This window comes from Sceloporus undulatus, chromosome 6 (assembly GCF_019175285.1).
Source record: "Sceloporus undulatus isolate JIND9_A2432 ecotype Alabama chromosome 6, SceUnd_v1.1, whole genome shotgun sequence".
NCBI lineage: Eukaryota > Metazoa > Chordata > Lepidosauria > Squamata > Phrynosomatidae > Sceloporus > Sceloporus undulatus.
The window spans coordinates 6,536,214-6,559,369 of record NC_056527.1 but is presented as its reverse complement, the minus strand read 5'-3'; the positions used below and the strand labels follow the sequence as shown (position 1 = coordinate 6,559,369).

Here is a 23,156-nt window from a genome sequence, read left to right as displayed (position 1 = left end):
GCGGCAACTTATATTTGCGGCGTAGCAATTCTGACGTATCGGTGCAGGGGCTTACAGACGGAGCTGTGCAGGTACGCATCAAACAGAAAAGAAGCGGAAAAAAGCAGCACCTTTTTAATGCCGCTTCTTCCCGCTTGGGGCGTGCGGGGGGTGTGTTCATGACGGCATTCAGGTAAAGCCCGTCTGAAGGCTCTACCTTCATGACGTCATGAGTACATCCCTTTTTGCCCGTCTGTAACCCGCCACTAAGATGGTTCCATGGTAATTAACGAAATAGATGTTTAAACAACACTATGAATCTCAGAATGTTACAAAAGATATATGTCTTAAAAGGAATATAAATCAAGAAAGCCTTCACATTATAGAAATTATAGATTTGAGAAATATTCAGAATAAGGAAGAGGAAGCTATTTTACATTCCATGTTTTAATGTTTGTGGATTTTTATATTTGTACAGTCTTTGTTTTTTATATGTATGCATTGCATACCTGCTTGTCCTAAGAGGAACTGATAAAAAGTTAATAAACAGAAAGGGGAAAAAAAGAATATAACGGAGGTTGTCCCTCCCTGAATATTCAAGACCGCTGACCTCAAGTCCACAATAAAAGAGGGGCCAGTGTACTTATGTTTTGAGCTACCGTCATGACTAGCAATGTTCAAATTGTTTTCTAGACTTCCATTTGTTCTCTTGCCTAACTACTAAGTTACAGTAAGCACTTGGTATCTGCTGGGGTTCAGTTCCATGACTGTCCCCCATCAGTACCAAGATCCATGGATTTTCAAGTACTATTAAATACAATGGATAATAAAATGGTGTCCCCTATATCAAATGGCAAAATCAAAGTTTGCTTTTTGGAATTCACACACGTGTCTGTGTATATATATCAGACCATTGCTGCTTGGCTCCATGGGTATGTGGCTGTATCTTATTTTTCAACAAATCCCTTCAGCATGCTTTGAATATGCATTATTATAGCTGGTTCTCTCCAAAACCCATGGGGCTTTAATACCCTGTTGCTCATCTTTGGATGTTTACTTTAGAGGGAGGCGCAAAAGTACTTTTGTAGAAGTATTTGGCAAGTTGACTAACCCCTTAATTAAACCAGCCTACACCCCAAACCCCCAAAAAGCAAAGAAAATGCTCCGTGTAAAGTGCCTTAACAGCCTAGCTATCTTGTTAGGAGATAGTAACTGTTCTAATATGCTTATTGTGAGCTGCTTTGGGTCCCAACTTGAGACAAAGGCAGGGTAAAAATAAAATAAGTAAAAATAAGTAAAAATAGTAATAATAATACGTGCTCAACTGTATTTTTATTTTAAAATGCCTCAGTGCCTTGTAATATTAATAAAACTCTGAGCAAGGCAAAGGCTTCAAATTGTACTTTACTAGCAACAAAAACTTGACCGAATCTACGCTTAAATCATTCCTTTCATTCGTCCACTGTGCTGAAATTAAGGGGGAGAAATCCTTTCAACGTTTGCATCGTGTCCTCAAAGCAGCTCATCACCAAATCTATTCTTTACCTCGCTGGGTTTGGAGGACATAAAATTGGACCCCTGAATCTTCTCCACCTTTGCCTTCAAAATGGAATTTTTACTCAAATCTGGAAATGAAAAATGAATTTATAAAGGATTGCGTGATAAAATGGGCCCAAGATATAGGGGAAAATATCCAACTTGAGGAATGGGGGGAAATGGGTAAAAAGGAATGAGATACACTGCCTTATGGATTTGAAATAAAACATATAGAAAATCCAATTTATGTGGTATTTGACCCCAGATAGACTATATAAAGCTTATATGAACACCAGTGATAGATGCTGGATATTTAGAAATCACAGAAATATTGCAAATGGAGAATAAACCCTAAATTTTTCTTCTGGGAATGTTAAATGAGAATTTGGAAAAGGAACATGGGAAAATCTTGTTTTATATGGTCATACCTGCCTGAATAACAATATGATAAATATTGGAAGGATGAGAAAATACCAGATGTAATAGAATAGTACTTAAAGTTAAATGAATACATGGAAAGTGATAAACACAATTAGAAACAAATCAACTGACAGATTTGGAAAAAAAAAAGATTGGTTGAAAGTAATGGCCTATTTGAACTCAGTCTGAAAAAGATAAAAAAACAGTAAATTTTATAATTACAAAATATTAAAATAATGTGAGCGATAGGTCTATAATCACTAGAGGCTAAAGTAAAAAATAATAAATTGGTTATAAATACATCATCTTGTAGAGTCTTAATTATTGCATATAAGATTTTAATGAGAAATCTAAAAGCTGGCATCATTAAAAATCAGAATTTACAGCAAAGGAAAGAAATTTAGGAATGCAGTTTTTTAAATGTCTTTTCGTATGCGTTTGGTTTTATATGTATTGTCTGTTTGTTAATTTTAGAGAATTAGAAAAACATGAACATATATGAACTTTTTGTTATGAAATAGTTTTTATATCTGTATCTTTAAAGCAATAAAAACATTGGGGGGAATTAAATGGAAGGGAGCTAAAGAAATCATTTAAAAAACTCTTTCAACGTTTGCTTCTCATTTGTACTTTTTAATTATGCTGAAAAAGGAGAATGTTTTGGAAATCCTCCTGGATAGGAAGAAATGTAGGACATGTCCTGGAAAAAGAGGACACCTGGCCACCTTGATCATAAATTAAAAAATTGTTTTTAATTATTGTTATTATTATTAAAAATGATTTGAAGGAACAGTGATAGCCAGACAAAGAGCTCCTAAACACTAAAATAATATATATATTCCTCATATAACTTGATCTCCCAACAAGCATTCGCTAAAAATAACTTGAAGGAACAATGATAGCCAGGCAAAAGGATGCTTAATACTGAATTATATATAGATAGTCTCCATAAAACCTCAGCCTTGTTATCCCCTAAATTCACAAACATGGAGTCCACTTGCCCCTCTTTATGATGTAACTCCTTCAACATCATCATTTAAAACGCTCAACTCCTATTGCCCCTTCCTTCCCTATCTCCCGCCTCGCTTAAAATGGCGTCCAGCTCCACGCAGCGCCTCTATTTATAGGAAGATCCTAGGCATGCGCAGTCGCCTCGTTTTTGCACTTTTTCGCGATCCTCCCGCGGAGGGGTAATGGACTGTAAGTCGTCAAACTGACGGTTCTTCCTTCTCCCTCCGCGGGTCAGGGTTTGTTGAAGTGGGTTGCCCGGCAGCCAATGGGAGACCAGAAAGAGAGTTTTGGACTTCAGCTCCCAGAAGCCTCAGCCATGTTAGCTAATACTGTGGGACTCTGGGAGCTGAAGTCCAAAATGCCTTGAAGAGCACACGGAGGGAGGGGGGAGAGAGGAAACCTGCTGGGTCTCCTCTGCGCAGGCGCAGAGCTTCTAATGTTAAACCTGAAGGGATTGAAGGGCTGAGGGGAAAAAGCATCATAAACAGAATTACACACTAAATAAAAATAATGGGGTGAGTGGGGTCCTAATCCAAGATGGTTCAAAAACAATGAAGCAAAATCACCATTAAAATATATATTATTATTTCTTAGTTGCCTCTCTCCATGAATTGAGGTGGCTAAGAGCAATTAACAGTCAAAACAACATCAGTTAAAACACACACCAAATTTGAAAGGACAAATAAAATGCATACCTATTAATTCACAATTACAAGGGAGTAAATCCCACTGCTATGAACAGGGTTTATTTCAGAGTTAACTGGAATTTATTTATTTATATACTGTATTAAATAAATTCCAGTTCTCTCTGAAATAAACAAGGGAGTCTTTTTATTTTATAAACAGGATTTATTTATTGAACTAAATAAATAAATAAATTCCAGTTAATTCTGAAATAAATCCTGTTTATAAAATAAAAAGACTCACATATATGTTCCGTAAAACTTCCTAGCTGTAGCAGGTTCCACATAGGTTCAAAACACACTGCAGAAATAATCCAGTTTGAGACCGCTTTAATTGCCCTGGCTCATTGCTAGGGAATCCTGGGAATTGTAGCTTATTGCCATTAAACTTGGTGAGGTTTATAAAGTACCTGGGCAGAATTAAAAGGGCTTTTTTAAAAAAAAATGTTTTTTAAATATTATTTTAAAACAATATAAATTTTGTAAGTGTTATTTTATATTGTTATCCTAAAATGATTTTATTTTATGTATTTACGATAAAGTTTTAAAGTGTATTTTTTTTGTCTATGAGCCACCTTGGGTCCCCTTTCTAAGTAAATAAATAAACAAGCAAATTAAGGTAAAAGGTAGCGTTTGGAATACCGCATAATATTAAAAGCGTTCATTTTTTTGTGGGATTTTCGGGGTATGTGGCCATGTTCTAGAAGACTTTAAAAGCACTGCTAATTTTAATACCAAATTGTTGTCATTGTGTGCCTTTGAATCATTTCTGATTCATGGCAAGCCTATTGGCAAGTCCCTTCAGAGGGGCTTTGCCATTGTCTTCCTCTGAGGCTGAGAGAGTGTGACTTGGCCAAGGTCACCCAGTGGGTTTCTTGGCCAAGTTGGAAATCGAACCTGCCATAGTGTTCACTGCAAAAACTAAGGCTTTCCCTGATCCCCTCCTCTGTTGTCCTCCTATCCCCACTTATGGGACCCCAACTGTAGGGTCTGCATTAATGTCCTCAAGTTCCCATGAAGATTTATACTACTTTTATCCCCCACTTGAATGCCACCATTCCACCTTTAACACAGACACTGCAGACACCTTGCCTGGAGCCTAGCTCTCACAACGATTGCAGTCCTGTAGGCAGGCCAAAAGTGTTACAAAACCCAAAACATAACTTTATTTGCAGAATACACATCCAGGGATAGCTGTGTTGGCCATAGAGCAAGTATCATATATTTTGTGCATTTTTGTTGTCCCGATAACCATGCCATATGAGGAGCGATTTAGGGAACTGGGTGTGTTCAGCCTGGAGAAGAGAAGGTTAAGAGGTGATATGATAGCCCTCTTTAAACGTTTGAAAGGATGTCATGTTGAGGAGGGAGCAAGCTTGTTTTCGGCTGCTCCAGAGAATAGAGCACGGAACAATGCATGCAAGCTATAGGAAAAGAGATTCCACCTAAATATTAGGAGGAACTTCCTGACAGTAAGAGCTGTTTGATAGTGGAATAAGCTGCATTGCAAAGGGGTGGAGTCTCCCTCTTTTGGAGGTCTTTAAACAGAGACTGGATGGCCATCTGTCAGGGATGCTTTGCGAGCTCCTGCATGGCAGAACGGGGTTGGACTGGATGGCCCTTGGGGACTCTTCCAACTCTATGGAGTTTATCACACGGGACAATTGAAAGTATAAACTGTTATTAACCCCTGATAATCCTGCAATTGCACTAATGGTTTTCACACAACATCCTGTTCAAAGGGACATTATCCCATGAATAAACCGTTACTGTGACGCAGTTGTGCTAATGAGATACTTTAGGGCTGAAGGGTGGGGTATAAATACCATAAATAATAAAAATGAATAATAATGTTTTTCACATGACACCGAGGTGAAACGTGATGAAACTGCCATTAACTTGTAAATAACCAGGCAAGAAACAACAGCAAATCATTCACGGGATTTTCCCATGAATGACTTTTTGCTGTTTATTGCCTGGTTATTCCCTGGGTAATCACAGGATAATGGCTCTTGTGTTAATCTCTTTTTAATTGTATTTTAATGTCAATTGCACAGTTTTCTCGGGTTAATCACTGTTTAAAATCCCATGTGATAAACTCCTATGATTCTAAAGGTATCACTGTTTTGTGGATGTTATTGGACTTTATTTACAGAATTTAAACATAACTTCTTGTTCCCAAGAGGTATACACAGCATCCCAAATGTCAAATGTTGGGTTTACTCCCTGGGGGAAGAGTGTCCATAGAGTCCCATCCAGGCAGCTTAAACACAATCTCTGCACCAGACTTGGGACAGCCATTTGCAACAACAGGAATGTCACTAGGGTTGGTGTTACCCCAGTGCAGTAAACTCATGTTGTCACCCCCAGTCAGATGTCATAACCACAACGGAGACCAAAGCACCACATAATGTAGGACATTCCAGAAAAACATTGGACATTGCAAAAATCAAAGCTAAAAACACTAAATATAAACTCATTTCATATGGTTTATTTACAGCTATATTACATATGCTGCATTTAATTATGTTTCTTGTTGGTGCTGTGTGCCTTCAAGTCATTTCTGACTTGTGGCAATCCTAAATTGAACCTATCATAGGTTTTTTACTCAACCATATTTTTCTGATGAGCTTATCTTCCTTAAAATGCCTTGTTGGACGTATGCATCACTGAAACACCATACCTCCACTGTGACTTGAAGCAGCTTTATTTTGGCTGTCTGTAACAGGCCTTAGTTAGTTAATTCTAACTTTAATGTTTTAATGTTGATTCTATAGTCGTAATTGTATGAAAGCTTGGATGTTTTGTTTGCAATGGTCTTTGGACTAAGCAATTATCTACCCACTACTAGCCAGCCTCGAATTATTTAATTTGTGTTTGCACCTGCTTCTTTTCAGGTATGAAACTGATGAGGAAACAATCCATCCAACTGGTCTCCTTGGGCGGCATCTTCCCAAGAAAAGTGAGCAAAGCAAGCCAGACGAAGTGCTCAATAGCAGCTCCCTTACTCTGGGAGAGAAGAAACCAGTTCATCACTGTGAGGGTTTTCAAACAACGGAACTACCTTTGGAGACAAGAAGAACCATGAGAGAGAAACTCCAAACCAAGCCAGGTGGTCTTGTTGCCAGAGGAATGCTCTCCAACCTCACAGATACTTCTCAAGAGGTTCTTTACTCCCTTGAATGATCAATCTGTTCTTACTTTTCATGCTTGTTTTGTTTTATTTATTGCATATATGTCCTATTTTTCCTTCCCTGCCAAGGGTCACAACGCTTCCTTCATCCCTAAACATACAGAAAATAAAACCAAACAAAAATGGGTTCAGTCGGCCTTTCTTATCCATGGACTCCTTATCCACAGATTCAGCCATCCATGGCTTGGAAATCTTCAAAACAAATATATAAATTTCAAAAAGCAAACCTTGATTTTATGATTTTATATAATGATATGTCATTGTATTTAATGGGACTCGAAGATCCATGAATTTTGGTATCCATGGAGGGGGTCTTTGGACCAAACCTCAGTACATACCAAGGGCCCATTGTATTTCAAAGCAGAGATGGCAAGCGGGAGAGAAAAATTCTTAGGCCATTGGTGGCCTAAGAAATTTAGGTCTTGTATCCGTATATACTCAACTATAACTCAAACTCATGTATAATTGGAGGACAGGTTTTGGTACCAAAATTATGAATTTTGATCTGACCCACGGTTAAGTTGAGGGTGAAACTTAGAGGCAGGTAACAAAGGATATAAATGGTGAATTTAAGAAAAACAATGCCAAAGAACTTACAAAGTTCTGGCAGGCATAACTGTTTGTTTTCAACCCAGGCATTCAAAAAGGTCAGAAGTGGAACCATGGTGGACAAGGGTTGGCGCTTCTTTTAGGTGCTCCTGAGATGGAATAAGCTCTCCCCTTTTGCCATTCTACTCAGAGAAAGAGAGTGGTTCCTTTTTTGACCTATGGATAAGTTGACCCAGTTTTTTGGGGTCAATTTTTGACTAAAATTTCTAGATTTAGACATGAGTATATATAGTAATTGCAGACCTGAATTTCTGATCTTTTGCCTCCGGCAGGCAATTAAAAAAAATGCCCAAAGGCTTAGTACTTTGACAGGTTAATTTTTTTTAAATGTCATATCCCTTACTGTCCAAAGCCACCATGGCTGGAGAATTTGGGGGGGCTGTTGCCCAGAAAAATACTTTTTTTGAGCCTCTGGCCCTTTGGGTAGCTGCCTGAAGGCTTCGTAGAGCCTTGTAGCATAAGAAAAGAAAGCCAAAACAATCAGCAGAGTAGCAGCTTTCTCTCTGCATACAGTCGTAGCATTTCCGTTCTCTTCCTGAGGGAGACAGTCCTAAAAGCATGCCTTTTGCCCAATAAGACTTTTCCAGCATGACAAAAGGCACGCTTTTACGACCGTCTCCTTCAGGGAGATAACGGAAGTCCTATAACAGCATGTGGAGAGGCATGGAGAAAGCTGTTACTCTCTCAGTCTGCCTTCTTTTCTTATGTGCTAAGGCTTTTAGAAAACTGCATTTGTAACTGCACAAATGCTTGTTAGTCCACCTTGTCCCTTGAGAAAGAAAGAGCTGGCCATGGCAATTTTTTTAAAAAAAAATCTTCTTCAAAAGCCAGAAGTATTAGTAGGACAATTCAAAGGTTTGGCCAGAATCAAAGAACAAGAGACAAGAGTGGGGCAAAAGAAAGAAGTGTGTGTATGCCAGTAAGGAAATGAACAAAACTGGAACCATTTTTTTCGTCCCAACCCATCAACCTGCTGGGCATGTTGGTAAAGAGAAGTTACTTCATTCCAAAAGTTTGCACTCTTCTTACAATACAATTAGTGGTGCCTTGCAGATTTGATGTTTCGTTGGATTTATATTAGCCCATGGAAAAGTTACTTTGCTGGACCATCACCCAGAATCTTCTGTGCTGGAAACTGTAATATAATCTCCTCAAAGTAGCTTTTCTAGGGTCTGTATTTTAATCCTACATCATGATGACAGAAGAAGACACACCTGTGCGTATATCCACACTGCACAATTAAAAGTACTTTGCTTGCACTTTAAGAGCCATGTTTCCATCCTGGGGTTTGTAGACTGAGGAGGGGTTTTGAAGTTTCTGCTAGAGCGCTCTAGCACTGCAGTTTACAGGAAGGCACTATATAATTCAAAGTCCCTATCAAACTACAAGATCCAATGCAGTGTTGTGTTTCCAATGTAGGACTACAGCTCTGGGGACCAGGTTTGAATCTCCGCTCAGCCATGGAAACTGACTTGGTGACTTTGGTCAAGTCACACTCTCTTAACTGTACAGCAAGGCAAAGGCAATCCCCCACCAAAATAAATCTTGCTGAGAAAACTTTGTTATAGGTTTGCTTTATGATCATCATAAATTGGAAACAACTTATAGGCACACATCAACAGCAAATACAGATCCCAGAATTCCATAGGTTGGAACCAGGGCAGTTAAAGTGGGATCAACGTGATGGAATTCTGCAGTGTGAATAAACACTGTGAGGACATTGCTTTTAGCTCAGTACATGTACTGGAACTTTAACTCTCTGGCTTCTGTCTTGTCAATTTTCTACAGGATTCCTCAAAAAGGAGGCATCTCAAACGGCTTTCTGGAATCACTAGCATGGCACGCCATGGAGAGGAAGATGGAACAAAGGGCTCGTTGCCAGTGGATGATTCCCAGGAAAATCAAGGAATTCCCAGTCATCCTCCAAGTCTTCTCTCTTCATGCAGTCCTACTTCATTGGATGTAAGCAAGGATCCTTCATCCAGAGATCCACATGGGCCACATGCAAACCCTGGTGACAAAGTAGTCCAAAATTTAGCCATCAGCAAAGGAGAGCCGTTTGCCAACCTGATATCAGAAAGATGCCAACTTGAAGAAAGGAAACTTGTGTCCAGTTATGACACCAAGATGAACAAGAAAAGCTCCTGCTTAAACCTTTTTCAAAAGCAGATGCCTACAGAAAGTGAAAAAAGAGAGAGGTTAACAAAAAACAGTGAAATTCAGGTTTCAGACGGCAGGTAGGATCATGATTTTTTAAAAATAACATTTATTTATTCATATATACATTTATCCAAATATGTATATATTTTTTCATGTCATCATAGCAAGTCTTTCACCTTCTCTGGGGACTACTACTTAGGGAATTTGGATGCGAAGAAGAATGTTAGGGCATATAAACATAAGTGTTACTAAATATGATGGGATAGCATTCTGGATGTTATATCTTTTGTCACGACTGTGCATTTAAGGTGAGTAAGGGGAGACCTGAACACTAAAATGTTCAGTTCAGTTCAATAAGTTCAAAATGTTAATTGCTTATAACCATAGCTCATCACAATATAGAACAAAGAAATTATACTAATGTCAAATAGCAAAGTTAAAATATAAAATATAATATACAATTTCAAACCCTGTTTCTAATATGACTAACTTTACCAGTAAGAATTAAATATTCAAAAACGAACCCTTTAAGAGCAGTAAAAATTCACATTTTAGGGAATGCCTCATAATAACTTGCATTGGCTTTAGCTAATGTCATTTAAAAAGTTGCAGCTCTTCTACTAACACTCGAATCTTTATTAAAAAGGGGGGAAATCTCATTTTTGACAGATGGGCCTATTGTTTTAATAGATAACAACCTCACAAGGTATTTTTCTATAAGATTCTTTGACAAAGGATAACTAAACAAATAGTGAGGGAGGTCCTCAACTTCAGATCATGGCGACTTCTACAGATCATCTACAGTAGCATAAATGATAGAGGAGTTTAGCTAATCATCCATCCAGAATTGTGGAAGTCATTAGCTGAAACCTTGTTAACATAAGCTTCTTTCTTAAAAACGTTGAGGAATATGGCTGTGGATGGGGAGGACCTTTGTTGACTAGCGTACATATTTGGACAACATAGGCCAGCTTCTTGGGGCTAGCTCCTTTCTTCTATGTAATTGGGAAATAGATGGGTTGGGATCAAGCATAGGGCAGGTTGGTCTACCACACTTAGGGAGCACGTAAGCATGGTTAGACCAGCTCTGCAGGCACAGGTCACCCTTCCTCAACTTGCATCAGTTACACAAATAAAATGGTGACCACTTTTAATCTGACTGTGGGTGTCCAGCTCTTATATCGGCACAATGGCCATCCTCTCTGTGATCATTGAGACTCTCTTGGACCCTCTCATATGATCAGCCTAAATGTACATTTTCCCCTCCAGGGTTCAAACTTTAAGAAGACAGGAGAGAAAGCTTAGATTTTAATGAGAAGCACTGATTGGCTAGTACCAGTGTATCACTAATAAATTTCCCCACCCTTGCTTTGCACATTAAATTTGTTGAAAAATAATAGCAACAACATCATGCACAGATATGTACATGCATGTTCATGCAATCCCAATAACAGTAGTAGTAGTAGTAGTAGTAGTAGCAGTAGTATAGGAAAGGTGCTGAACTACAGAGGTGTAGCTAAAGGAGGGGGGAGGCAAAATGAGAACATTGCCCCCAAATAATAATTCTTCCCCCCAAATTAAATTTCCTTTCAATCCCCAAATTTCTTGCACTCCAGAGAGTGAGACTGAACAACGTTCACATCTAGAATTCTTTTGTGTTTTCACATGCTTTGTCACTTTGCAGGTCCCTTTGCTTTGCTTGCCTGAACTGTATTTCTAAATGCTCAGTTGAAATTTTATATGTAGAGAGATCTTGTAGCACCTTTGAGACTAACTGAAGGAAAGAATTTGGCAGCATGTTTTGTAAACTTCAGTCTACTTCCTCAGCTGCGTTTGGATCTCTCTACATACTGATTTTACAGAGTAGCATGGCTAAACCTTTGAATTCTGAAATTTTAAGTTACTGCGTTGCTGGAAATTTGAGTGCTGAAGAGAAATTTTATCTGTGGACTGAATTCTTATTTGTAGAGCAACACCTTCCTTTTGCCTCCATCCTTCTGTAGCTGCACCCCTTTCAGGTATGAAGGCCTGTAATTTCAGTTGTGTACTTTGCTTCATCCCATGGCTGACATCCATACTGTGACACTTCTTTATATTATGTTTTCTGTTTGAATATCACCTCACACCCACCCAAAGATTCAATTTAAATCTCTTCATTGCTTCAGTCATGTGTCCAAAACACCACCAGAGGGTACTCGTCTAAAAGCAATCATTCCTGTGGCTGGTTTATTTATCAGCTTTGCATCCCTAGTAACTACTATAAGATCTTCTATCAATACGTGATTCAAACCTATAAAAGATTGAAAGATATGTGATCGCTGCCCTTTTGGTAAAGGAGAAGCTCCTGATGAACACAGTTTGCTTTGAGTATTGATAGAGGAGCTGCAACATCTTATCTATAAGGAGTAGAGTTAGTTGTTGTATGCATTGAAATTGTTTCCGACGTATGGCAACCCTAAGCTGAACCTATCCACCACTCTCTGAGGGACTGTATTCGACTGTTGAACAGTTCTTACTGTCAGGATGTTCCTCCTAATGTTGAGGTGAAATCTCTTTTCTTGTAGTTTGCATCCATTGTTCCGTGTGCAGATATGCACAGAAAAGCGAAGACAAATATCTATGCACATGTGCAAAAATCCACACCATTCACACAATATATTCACATGGAGACTAGCCCAGTGTGTGTGTGTGGGGGGGGGGGGGGGTCTGTTGTCTTTCAACACCTTGCTGTAACTTAGTAGTTCCCAAACTTTGGTCCTCCAGGTGTTTTGGACTTCAGCTCTCAGAGGCCCTTACCATCTTGGTCAATAGTCAGGAATTCTAGGAGCAGAAGTCCAAAACATCTGGAGGACCATAGTTTGAGAATCATGGTGTCAAAAAGAAGAGGGTGACAAAAAGAGTAAAGGGTCTGGAAACCATGTCCTTTGAGAAATGACTTAGGGAGCTGGGTATGTTTAGCCTGGAGAAGAGAAGGTTAAGAGGTAGTATGATAGCCCAGTTTAAATATTTGAAGAGATGTCATGTTGAGGATGGAGCAAGCTTGTTTTCTGCTGCATAGAGAATAGGACCTGGAGCAATGGATTCAAACTACAGGAAAAGAGATTCCACCTCAACATTAGGAGGAACATCCTGAGAGTAAGAGCACTCTCTTGGAGAGTGATGGAGTCTCCTTCTTTGGGGGTCTTTTAAAAGAGGCTGGATGGCTATCTATCGGGGTGCTTTGATTGAGAGTTCCTGCATGGCAGGGGGTTGGACTGGATGGCCCTTGGGGTCTCTTCCAACTCTATGATTCTGTGGTTATCATGGGCAATGGATCTCTACAGTATACAGACATTTGCTTCGTTGTATTTTCTTTCAATGAAGGTGAAGTTTTTTGCTTCAGATTGGCATTGCCCAGTTCAGCAGACCCCTGTAACTGGACCAGATGGGTCAGCAGCTGTTGGCATTTACCTACATGTTGATCAGTTGCAGCTGATGCAACTGTGGGCCATTCCCCCTCCCTCCCTGCCATTCTCCGTTCCCGCCATGCGGGTCAACTCGAGACATTCTTTTCCTCATTCCTCTCATTCCTGTAAAGCTTGTTTTTGTTTTTAAAACAGCGGTTTGACATTTTCAAAAAGCACCCGTCAGTTATCCACCACCAGCCCTGGGCACCTTATTTTAATTATAATGTTTTTGCCTATGCGCACAGTCTGGCAAAAGAAATAAGGCAGAAAACCCACAAGGCTACATCAGAAGGACAGTTTGCATCTCAATGCCTATGTGCCATCAATGGGAGAGGGTGGGGAGGGACTTCTCCTCTCTTTTTTTGGCTCCTTAAAGCCTGCCAGGAAAAATCAAAGGGTTTGACATATTTATTAGAGCAAAGGAAAAGATTAACTCAACATTGTATTTCTTTTAGTGGCCATGTCTGAGCTTGGAAGTAACACGTTAAAGGTCACATAGTGATGGTAACTCATGATTTTGTGGGTTATGAGGGTGTGCCCAAGGTACAGTTCAGAAAGGAACATAGAATCATAGAGTTGGAAGAGACCACAAGGGCCATCCAGTCCAACCCCCTGCCATGCAGGAAATCCAAATCAAAGCATCCCCAACAGATGGCCATCCAGCCTCTGCTTAAAGACCTCCAAGGAAGGAGACTCCACTACACTCCCAGGAAGGAGTGTGTTCCACTGTCGGACAGCCCTTACTATCAGGAAGTTCTTCCTAATGTTAAGCTGGAATCTCTTTTCCTGTAGCTTGCATCCATTATTACAGGTCCTGTTCTCTGGAGCAGCAGAAAACAAGCTTGCTCCCTCTTCAATATGACATCCTTTCAAATATTTAAACAGGGCTATCATATCACCTCTTAATCTTCTCTTCTCCAGGCTAAACATCCCCAGCTCCCTGAGTTGTTCCTCATAGGGCAAGGTTTCCAGACCTTTCACCATTTTAGTCGCCCTCCTCTGCACACGCTCCAGTTTCTCAATGTCCTTTTTGAATTGTGGTGCCCAGAACTGGACACAATATTCCAGGTGGGGCCTGACCAAAGCAGAGTACAATGGCACAATTACTTCTCTTGATCTAGACACTATACTTTTATTGATGCAGCCTAAAATTGCATTGGCCTTTTTAGCTGCTGCATCGCACTGTTGACTCATGTTCAACTTATCGTCTACTTGGACTCCTAGATCCCTTTCACATGTACTTTCATTCAGCCATGTGTCTCCCATTCTATATCTGTGTATTTCATTTTTCCACCCTAAGTGCAGTACCTTGCATTTCTCTGTGTTGAATTTCATTTTGTTAGCTTTGGCCCAGCTTTCTAGTCTATTCAGGTCATTTTGAATGTTGATCCTGTCCTCTGGAGTATTAGCTATTCCTCCTAATTTGGTGTCATCTGCAAATTTGATAAGTATGCTCTTTACATGATGAATGTGAAGCTCTTGTAACGGGTTTCTTTAATTTCACTGGGGTTTTAAAAGTACAGTTACAAAGAAAGGGAAAAAGAAAAAGGAAGAGAAAGGAAAGGGACTACATAGGATATAACCAAGGGCAAGCTACACGATGGTTGAGACTAATATTGTAGACGTTGCAGGGTGAAACTTGTGGAGGGGAAGTTTATGTTGTCGCATAAACTAAAAAGGCATTATTTCAGAACCAGGTTTTCCCAAAGCTAATTAGCTGAACCAGACCGATAACATCTAATCAGACAACCCAGGGAGCAAAGACAACATTTGCAGGTGTTATTGTTAAAGGCAAGGCATTTTTAGGTTAAGTACATTTTCAGAAATCATGAATTCAACCCTAGATCCATGTTTTGCAAGTAAGGCTCTCACACCCTCACTTCTTTTAAACCAGGCATCTTACTGGTGCTTCCCCACATTCGTGCAGGAATGTGTGGTCCACAATAGGTGAGACTTCTGTTAATATCATCAGTAAATGATAACAACAGTGGAGAACTTCAAAAAGTAAGATCAAAAGTAGTTAAAGTTCCTAAAGTACAGTGGGTCCTTGTTATGTGCTGGGGCTTGGTTCCAGCCCCTCCCCCCCCCCTGTGGATATCAAAATCCATGGATGCTCAAGTCCCATTACATATAATGGCATAGCAAAATGCTTTCCCCTATATAAAATGGAAAATCAAGGTTTGCTATTTGGAATTTTTTAACTTTTAAATTTTTTTTCGAGCTGTGGATGCTTGAATCCATGGATAATAAATTCGTGGATAAGGTTTACATATTCTTAAAGTACAGTATCTCACTAGTCTTACAACAGTCCTGAGAGGTAAACCATGATTATTATCTTAGTATTGGGAGAGGTGATGGTGGTTAACCAGAGGCTAGCTAATGCATCAGTAGTGTAGAAAAGTTTTGAAACAGGGACTTTCTGGCTGAGTGTTAGAAAAAGCACTGGGTGGATTGAAGTCAACACTGTTTAAACCAGTTTAAAAAAAACCACTTGCTTAAATCATGGGGAATTTTTTTCTAATGAGAAATCCAGCACACAGGTTATAACAATGCACTAAGCCTGAATGGGCATTTATGTGTGCAGAATTAAGTGTGCTCCAACCAAAACATGAGCTCCAGAAAACACAAGGTAAAATAAAACTAAGATGAAACAAAACAAAACTTTTTGAATAATAGAATATTTCACAACCTCAGTGAATTCCATTGTTGCCACCTCACTTCCTGGAAGAAATTTCAATTTCCTCCAAACTGAGTCAAACAGAGGTGGGATACAGTTTGTTCCACGAGGGAGCCGGAGCAGACAAACTGTGCCACTCCATCACGGAGCAAAAAGAACCTGCAAAAAGTGTCTGTACAGCGCCAAACTTGACAGCAAGAGTGTGTCTTATGTGTTCTGCCATGTTAAAAAATCGCACAGGGCATCTTTTGTCCCAATTACACTACTGTTGTCACATGCCATTAAGTTGGCTTCCACTTATGGCAACCCTATGGCTGAGAGAGCTCCAAGAGATGCTGTTACTGCTCAGGTCTTGCAGACTCAGGTCCATGGCTTCCTTCCTTGAATTAATCAATCCCTCTGAAATATTGTCTCTCTTTTGCTACTGCCTTCTACATTGGGAAACAAAATTGCCTAATTTGTTAGTCATTAAAAATATGCAAGTCTCAAGTCAAGTCAAGTCTGAGGGTGCTTCTTGACTCGTCGCTTCACCTGACTGCTCAGGTGAATGCGACGGTCAAGAGCACCTGTTATCAGCTTCGGCTGATTCGCCAGCTGCGCCCATACCTGGCCCAGAGGAACCTAGAAACTGTTGTACATGCTCTGGTAACTTCGAGACTGGATTTCTGCAATGGACTCTACATGGGGCAACCCTTATACCAAACTCGGAAGCTTCAAATGGTGCAGAATATGGCAGCCCAGCTGGTCACTGGTGCTCCCAGGGCCAGCCATATAACACCGGTTTTAAAAGATCTCCATTGGCTGCCCATCCGCTTCCGAGCTCAATATAAGGTGTTGGTAATTACCTATAAAGCCCTAAATGGCTTGGGCCCAGGATACCTAATGGACCGCCTCTCCCCGTACATTCCGCATCGCACCCTCAGAACGTCTGGGCAGCAGCTACTGAAGGTGCCTGGGGCTAGGTTAACCTCCACTTCACAGAGGACATTTTCCATAGCTGCCCCAGCCCTTTGGAATGCGCTGCCCACAGAGCTCCGCTCGTCTACTACCCTGGCCCAATTTAGGAAGGATCTTAAAACCTTCCTATTCCAACAGGCATTCCCCGAATAAAAATCCTGTGGGCCTCCCTCCTCTTCCATGGCCAAGAGGTTGGGCTATGGGGCTTTTTGCCTGTTTGTTTTGATTTTATTGTTGTGGATTTTAATCTGTTTGTACACTGTGTTTTAATTTGATGTAAGCCGCCCTGATCGTAGGAAGGGCAGCATATAAATAAAAATTTTATTTATTTATTATTTATTATTTAAGTCAGTGCATCATTTATTGCAAAGTCAAGTCCAAGTAGAGTCACTGAAGTAATTTGAATCCAAGTCAGTCGATTCAAGTCAACATCACTTAGTAGAGGTGCTAGGAAACCCTGTGACTGAATTGCAAAGATTTGTAACATGATGGATACCCAATGCATATCCATTGAACCTGATGCACATTGGAATTTCTTCCCCAGTATCCTGTCACACATTTGGGACCCCTAGCACATCATTCTTGATTAGTGTTGGTCCTAATATACATAGGTCACTTTGCTGGCTCCCCTACATAATTACATAACACCAGCCCTTTACTAGATACAAACATTACAGAACCACCCAGTTCTAATTCACGCATATGTAAGTCCGTTTGCAAAGACCTAATTCCCATACAGGATCCCAGCTAATATAATTGTTAAGTAGATTCTATAAAGTGACAGGACTCAGAGGTCTAAAATACCCTTTCTTAGTGCTCATAGGGTAATTTCTCACAAATATCATGTAATATTCCTACACTGCGGGAATTGCAAGAAATAGAGTTGCCGGTTTATAGAAGAGGGATTTTCAGCAGGTGTTGCTTATTTTCTGGTTGCATTACAAGCAACACCTGATGAAACCCCCTGTTCTCCTCAACCATTAGAGCAAGAGGAGCAATCTCCAGTTTTTAAACTGGCAACACTAATGGGAAATTAAAATGTCAGACACTTAAAGCACTTCCAATGCCTACCACTAGCAATATCAAAATGGTTGAGGAGACCTATCACACCACGCTTTCCTCAAGGCTTCTGAATCCTGGAACCAGTTCTTTTGGCCAGTTTGAGAGGCAGGAGGTATCCTATGTTTGGCCATGCCTTTCTTCTTGAAGCTTCATTCCCTTCCCTTTCATACATGAGAAATGAATACCTTGGCCCAGCATTGGCATGGTAGTTTTTTGCCTTTTTTTTTTGATAAGCCATTCCTTCTTTGCCCCACTGCACATAAATGCTTTTTAATAGCTCCTTGAAATACCACAGGAAAAAACCCTCATTATTTGGTAATGGATTGTTTTTGAGTTATGACGTCCATCCAGACGTACAGAGGGAACCATAAATTGCCATAGACTCTTAAAAAGCCTTTATTGGAAAAGTAGTCACTTTTCATAGACTCATCATAAAAATTAGAGATTCTAGGCCATTTTGTTCTCAAGTAAATTATTCTGGGTTGTGAACAAATGTACATTTTTGTGTCTGTGTGTGTGCTTCTACATGTGTCGTAATACACAAAGAATATTTGTTTTACCAGCATTTTCCAAAATGTTGTCTATCTGAGATTACAACAGTAGTAGGGTTTTTAGCACTTTCCTTAGGAAAATAAGCCACATTGTAAGTAGATTTCCAGACTGATTGAATATTTTCTTTGATGTTAATTCTTAGATTTTCCTATCTACTAAATCTATTCCACTGTAGTTTATAACTTTGCCTGCAGAATTACTTATTCAGTTACCTACAGTGACTTTGCATGATTTAAAAGCCACTTAAATTCAAATGATACAGATTTTGGCAGTGGACTTTTCATTCAGATCTTAGGTACTTTGGCGGTCTTCAACCTCTAGGAAACCCCTTCCCACCACCCATCATCCTGGTTTGCTGGGACTAGTACACCAGCAAACATTACTTTTGGTTTGGCCTTCTTCCTACTGGTTCAAGATCATCAGTTGGAATAACTTTTTAAGTCTTTGTTTGGCAAACACACATGACATGTTCCTTCCAGTGTTTCTCCACAATGCACCATCTTTCCTAACAGTGTCTTTTAATCTGTGTGGATGTATGTTGGAGTTATTCCTTAGGACAGTAGAAGAGGAACTCAGAGCAGGGCCTTCCCAGAAACATCTTCCATAAGTGTTGGGTATGAAAAATGCATTGCTTTGGTCCTAAAACACTTCAGAGTGGTGGAGCCTGGTGAAATTGTCTCCTATACTTACTGGACGATTTGGAGGGTATTCTGTTTTAAAATTTAAAACTTGCTGGGAACCTGGGGTTGGGTTGCATTTGAGCACTACATGTGGTCTGTGGTTTGTGGTCTGCATGCATTTTCGCCATGTCCCAGTTCGGCAGGAACAGTCCTGGTTAATCATCTGTTATCCCACTTTTTCACCTTCTTTTACAATGTCCCAGTTTCTATCTCCTCCTCCCACTTTCCCCTTTCATCCTTGACTTGCTTCAATTGCTGCAAATTGAGTTCAAAATGCAAAAGTGGTTTGAACTCAGCAGGAGGGAGAGGATAAGAGAAGGGACATTTTGCCTTGTCCAGCAGGCCCAGACAAAAGCTAACTGCTGCACCCTCTCCTAGCTTGTGTATCCTTCCTCATTAATAACTTGCCATTTTGACTGTACACTGATGTTGCTTGGCCACATATTTCCCAGGTTTCATCTATGAAATGCTGGAGAGTATGTAGTTTTTAAGAGTCTATGAACTTCTACTCAGCAGGTGTTCCATAGTTAATAATGTGTTCTGCGTGTGTTCTGTAATACATGTTTTTAAGCACTAAAATCTTTGCAAAATGCCTCCCCCCCCCCTTAAAGCATAAGAAGTTAACATCAGGGAGTCACAGGGTAGGGTAGTAGATATTTATGTCCTCTTTTGACCCGTTGAGTCTAGTTGGATCTAGTGATAATTTACTTGAGGATAAAGCAGTTTGTTCCTCCTATACAGCTTTGGTGCAGCTGGTTCCTAATGAAACACAAAGTGTGCTGTGTATGTGATTCTCTCCCCTTCATTCAACTTTTTTGGAGGGGTGTCCTTGTGTCTTTGTGGGTGGATGACATGCTGGGTTCCACAGAGACCATTTAAGGAAGAAAGCATAAGCATAAGCCATAAATTCAGCCATAACTTGCTTTCCACCCAGATACATTTTTAATTCCTCCATCTAATTCTCTTTGGGAAAGGAGAGCCCCTTCTATTTTTGGACATTTTTTGGGTTTATCCCAACTAAAATCTGAGTCATACGTATGACCTGACATAGTTATTCTGGACATCTCTTACACCCAGGGAAAGGAAACAGGGAAATTTGAGGATTCAGTCTTTGCATATTCCTCTTTGCAAATTACCTGATCAATTATCTAATTAAGAATTACCTGATAAATAATTATCTGTTCTACCCAGGGATACATTTGGCACATTTTATACAAGGAGTGCTTCCACGGATGATGCAAAATATCTGTATGTCATAGCATGCTTTTCTCTCTAACTACAGAATTTGCATTTAGGCTCCTCTGTTTTGTTATTGGTCACTGGAAGGTAAGAATGACTTTTCAGGTCTAGTTGTTGATAATTGCATCTTTGAGGAAATCCCATTGGAGAAGGATTGCAAAGCAAACAGCTCTCTAGTTTAACCCCAAAATTATTATTACTCTTATTATTATTATTAATAATAATAATAATAAATTTTATTTGTATTTTCCCACCTCTCCCTGCGGATTGAGGCAGGATTACATCAACAAATTAACACAGTACAGATATAAAATACAACCAATAAAACACTGTTTTTAAAATGCAGATTGGAATCTCACTACCTATGATATTTTGTGCACTACCAAGGCAATTCTCAGAAATTTTATTCTGTCAAAATTGCTTTTAAAATGCTGTATTTTGAAAGAACATTTTCATTAAAAAAAACACCTGCTGTAGGACAGTCCCCCCCATGGTACATATTTAACAACAACAACAGTTTAATAGCAAACTGCTTGGCCATTAAACTGTTATATTCATGTATATTCTCCCTATTTGCCAGTTTGGGACTCATGGCAGCTTACAAAAGTTAAAATGGATACAGCTAATAATAATAATAATAATAATAATAATAATAATAATAATAATACAGTGGGTACTCCACATTTGCTGGGATTATGGACTCAAGACCCCAAAGGAGGTGGGAAAACCACAAATAAAAACACACTATTTTTTTATTGGAACCTCTAGGTCCTTCAGTGCAACTCTGTGGTCAACATCCACTGGAAGCTGACCATACAATCACGTTGGAGGACCTACAAATTCATAGAGAAATGTTTTCTCTAGGAGGTCTTCCTTTGCAACTCTGTGGTCAACATCCATCAGAGTTGCACTGGAAGACCTAGAGATTCCTAGGAAGAACAAGTTACTCAAATCCGTGAATAAGAAAATCCACAAAAATCCAAGACACAAATGTGGAAGACTCACTGTACATAGTGCAAAAGTGAAAACTATAATTAAGCCAGTGGCAGATAATTGATTATGGACCAGAAGGAACACTTCCATACTACACAATTATAGTGCTTTTATTCAACTTTAACTGTCGTGGTTCTGGAGATTACTACACATGGCTTTTAAACCACAATTAGATCTGGAAAAAAGTGGCTTTGGCGACACGTATCACATGACAATGCCTCTGATCTATAGTTGCTGCATCCCTCAACTACTATTAGGGCATCCATTTTCATTGATGTAGGAAACCCCATCAATAGCACAAGTCCCCAGGTGTAAAACATCACTCCTAGGCAGTCGCCTTATGGCAGTCATGTGTTGTCATTGTCCTCTCCTCTCCCCTGTCCCTCTCTCCTCACTACTACCATACTGCTTCATTGCCTTCCTCCCCATTTCTTCTCTCTATCACTCTCTGCTGTTGTTTTTTTAACTCCAAATCAAATTGTGGTAGCAGAGCTCTGAGATTGTGCAAAACATTGAAAAAATAAAAATTAAATTAAAAAAACTAGAAGGCATGCTGGATAAGGCAGGGTCAGGAAGCAAGTGTAATGGTGGCAGCTGAACAATTGAGAGGACATGTGGTGATGCAGGACTGCAAAGAGGTCTAATACTGTTTACATTGACAAGCACATTTGCGTCGAGAATTATACATGTGCGGTAAAGTCTTCTGTGCTGTGGACCCTTGGGTTGTGCAGTTTAGGGAGAGCCATTTGAAATACACATTTCTAGGGCCCCACCAAACTGCATACTCCAGGATTCCACATGATGCAGCCACGGCAGTTAAAGTGGAACCATGGCATAATAATTGTGTAGCGTGAAAAAGGCCTAAAATGAAGACAGCACACTGAAGGTGAAATGCACAAGGGGACAGCCAACACACCTCTTGCAAAGGTGCCTGAGTTTGTTGTGGCACTAAACCTCTGTGACAGAGAAAGCTAAATATCTCCCAAAACTACAGATCCCAGAATTCCATAGCATGGAGCCTTGGCAGTTAAAGCAGTGTCAAACTGCATTATTTCTGCATGGCAGATTAGACCATAGATGCAGGCAGGGCCAAAATGTGGAGATGTGTTTACTGGTTGGTAGGAAAATCTTTCTGGATGGTAGCAAAATCTTATTTGGACTTGGTAAGGTTGCCATAATTCTCTACTAAAAACCAGGACAAAATGTAGGACAAAATTTAGACCAAAATATAGGACAATTGTAGGATAAAATTTAGACTAAAATGTAGGACATTTAAGGCCCTCCATTTTCTTAAATGTCCTACATTTCGGACTAAATTTTATCCTACAATCGTCCTATATTTTGGTCTAAATTTTGTCCTACATTTTGTCTCGGTTTTTAGTAGAGAATTATGGCAACTCTAGACTTGGGCAAAGTAGCTATCTTAATGAATTTATAATTCTAACATCCTCTAAAACTCCTCTCCGTCTATCATAAAGCTGCTACACCTCTTTCCCTCAAACATTTTAGAGGAGGAACTTGGAAGTCTTAAATACATTCTCTTTGAATTAGGTGGTCCTGTCATGAGTTTAGCATTAAACTCCTTCCTCTAATTCCTTTCTAATGCTTCCCATCTCGATATTCCCATCTCTTAAAGCAATATCTTATTTGATCCTGCCAATAAAAGGTAATTTTTCATGGCCTTTTTCCCCCTGTACTAGCAGTTTTCCCAACTAGCAGCAAAGGTGGTAAACTGTTCTTAATCTAACATAGCTGGGGGGAAAGTATAAGTGTGGGAAGGATATATTCCTATCTAGACCATAGTTTAGTTCTTTAACTCTCCTTAAAACTATCTGGCTCAATCGTTAAGGCTCACTTAATCCTTAAAATCCAAGTTGGCTCAGTTATTCAGATGAATATTGTAAGTATACCACCATTGCAAGGTGGTGATGTGGGGGGGGGGGAGTGCATTTGAATTTT

At 39.7% G+C, this 23,156-nt stretch overlaps 1 protein-coding gene across 8 annotated transcripts in view; it reads left to right on the top strand.

Annotated features, from left to right (window-relative positions):
• The window catches only part of MINDY4 (MINDY lysine 48 deubiquitinase 4), a 115,415-nt gene that overhangs the window by 21,162 nt on the left and 71,097 nt on the right, over window positions 1-23,156 (top strand). For 7 of the 8 annotated variants that reach the window (XR_006104445.1, XR_006104446.1, XM_042472184.1 and 4 more), the window contains 2 exons: window positions 6,527-6,794; window positions 9,220-9,668. Coding sequence is in view for 6 of the 8 variants with exons in the window: in XM_042472184.1 (XP_042328118.1) it covers window positions 6,527-6,794; window positions 9,220-9,668 (717 nt within the window). In the remaining 2 variants the exon portion in view is untranslated. Of the gene's footprint in view, window positions 1-3,371; window positions 3,462-6,526; window positions 6,795-9,219; window positions 9,669-23,156 lie in introns of those variants that run through there. The other variant, XM_042472185.1, reaches the window with a different exon arrangement.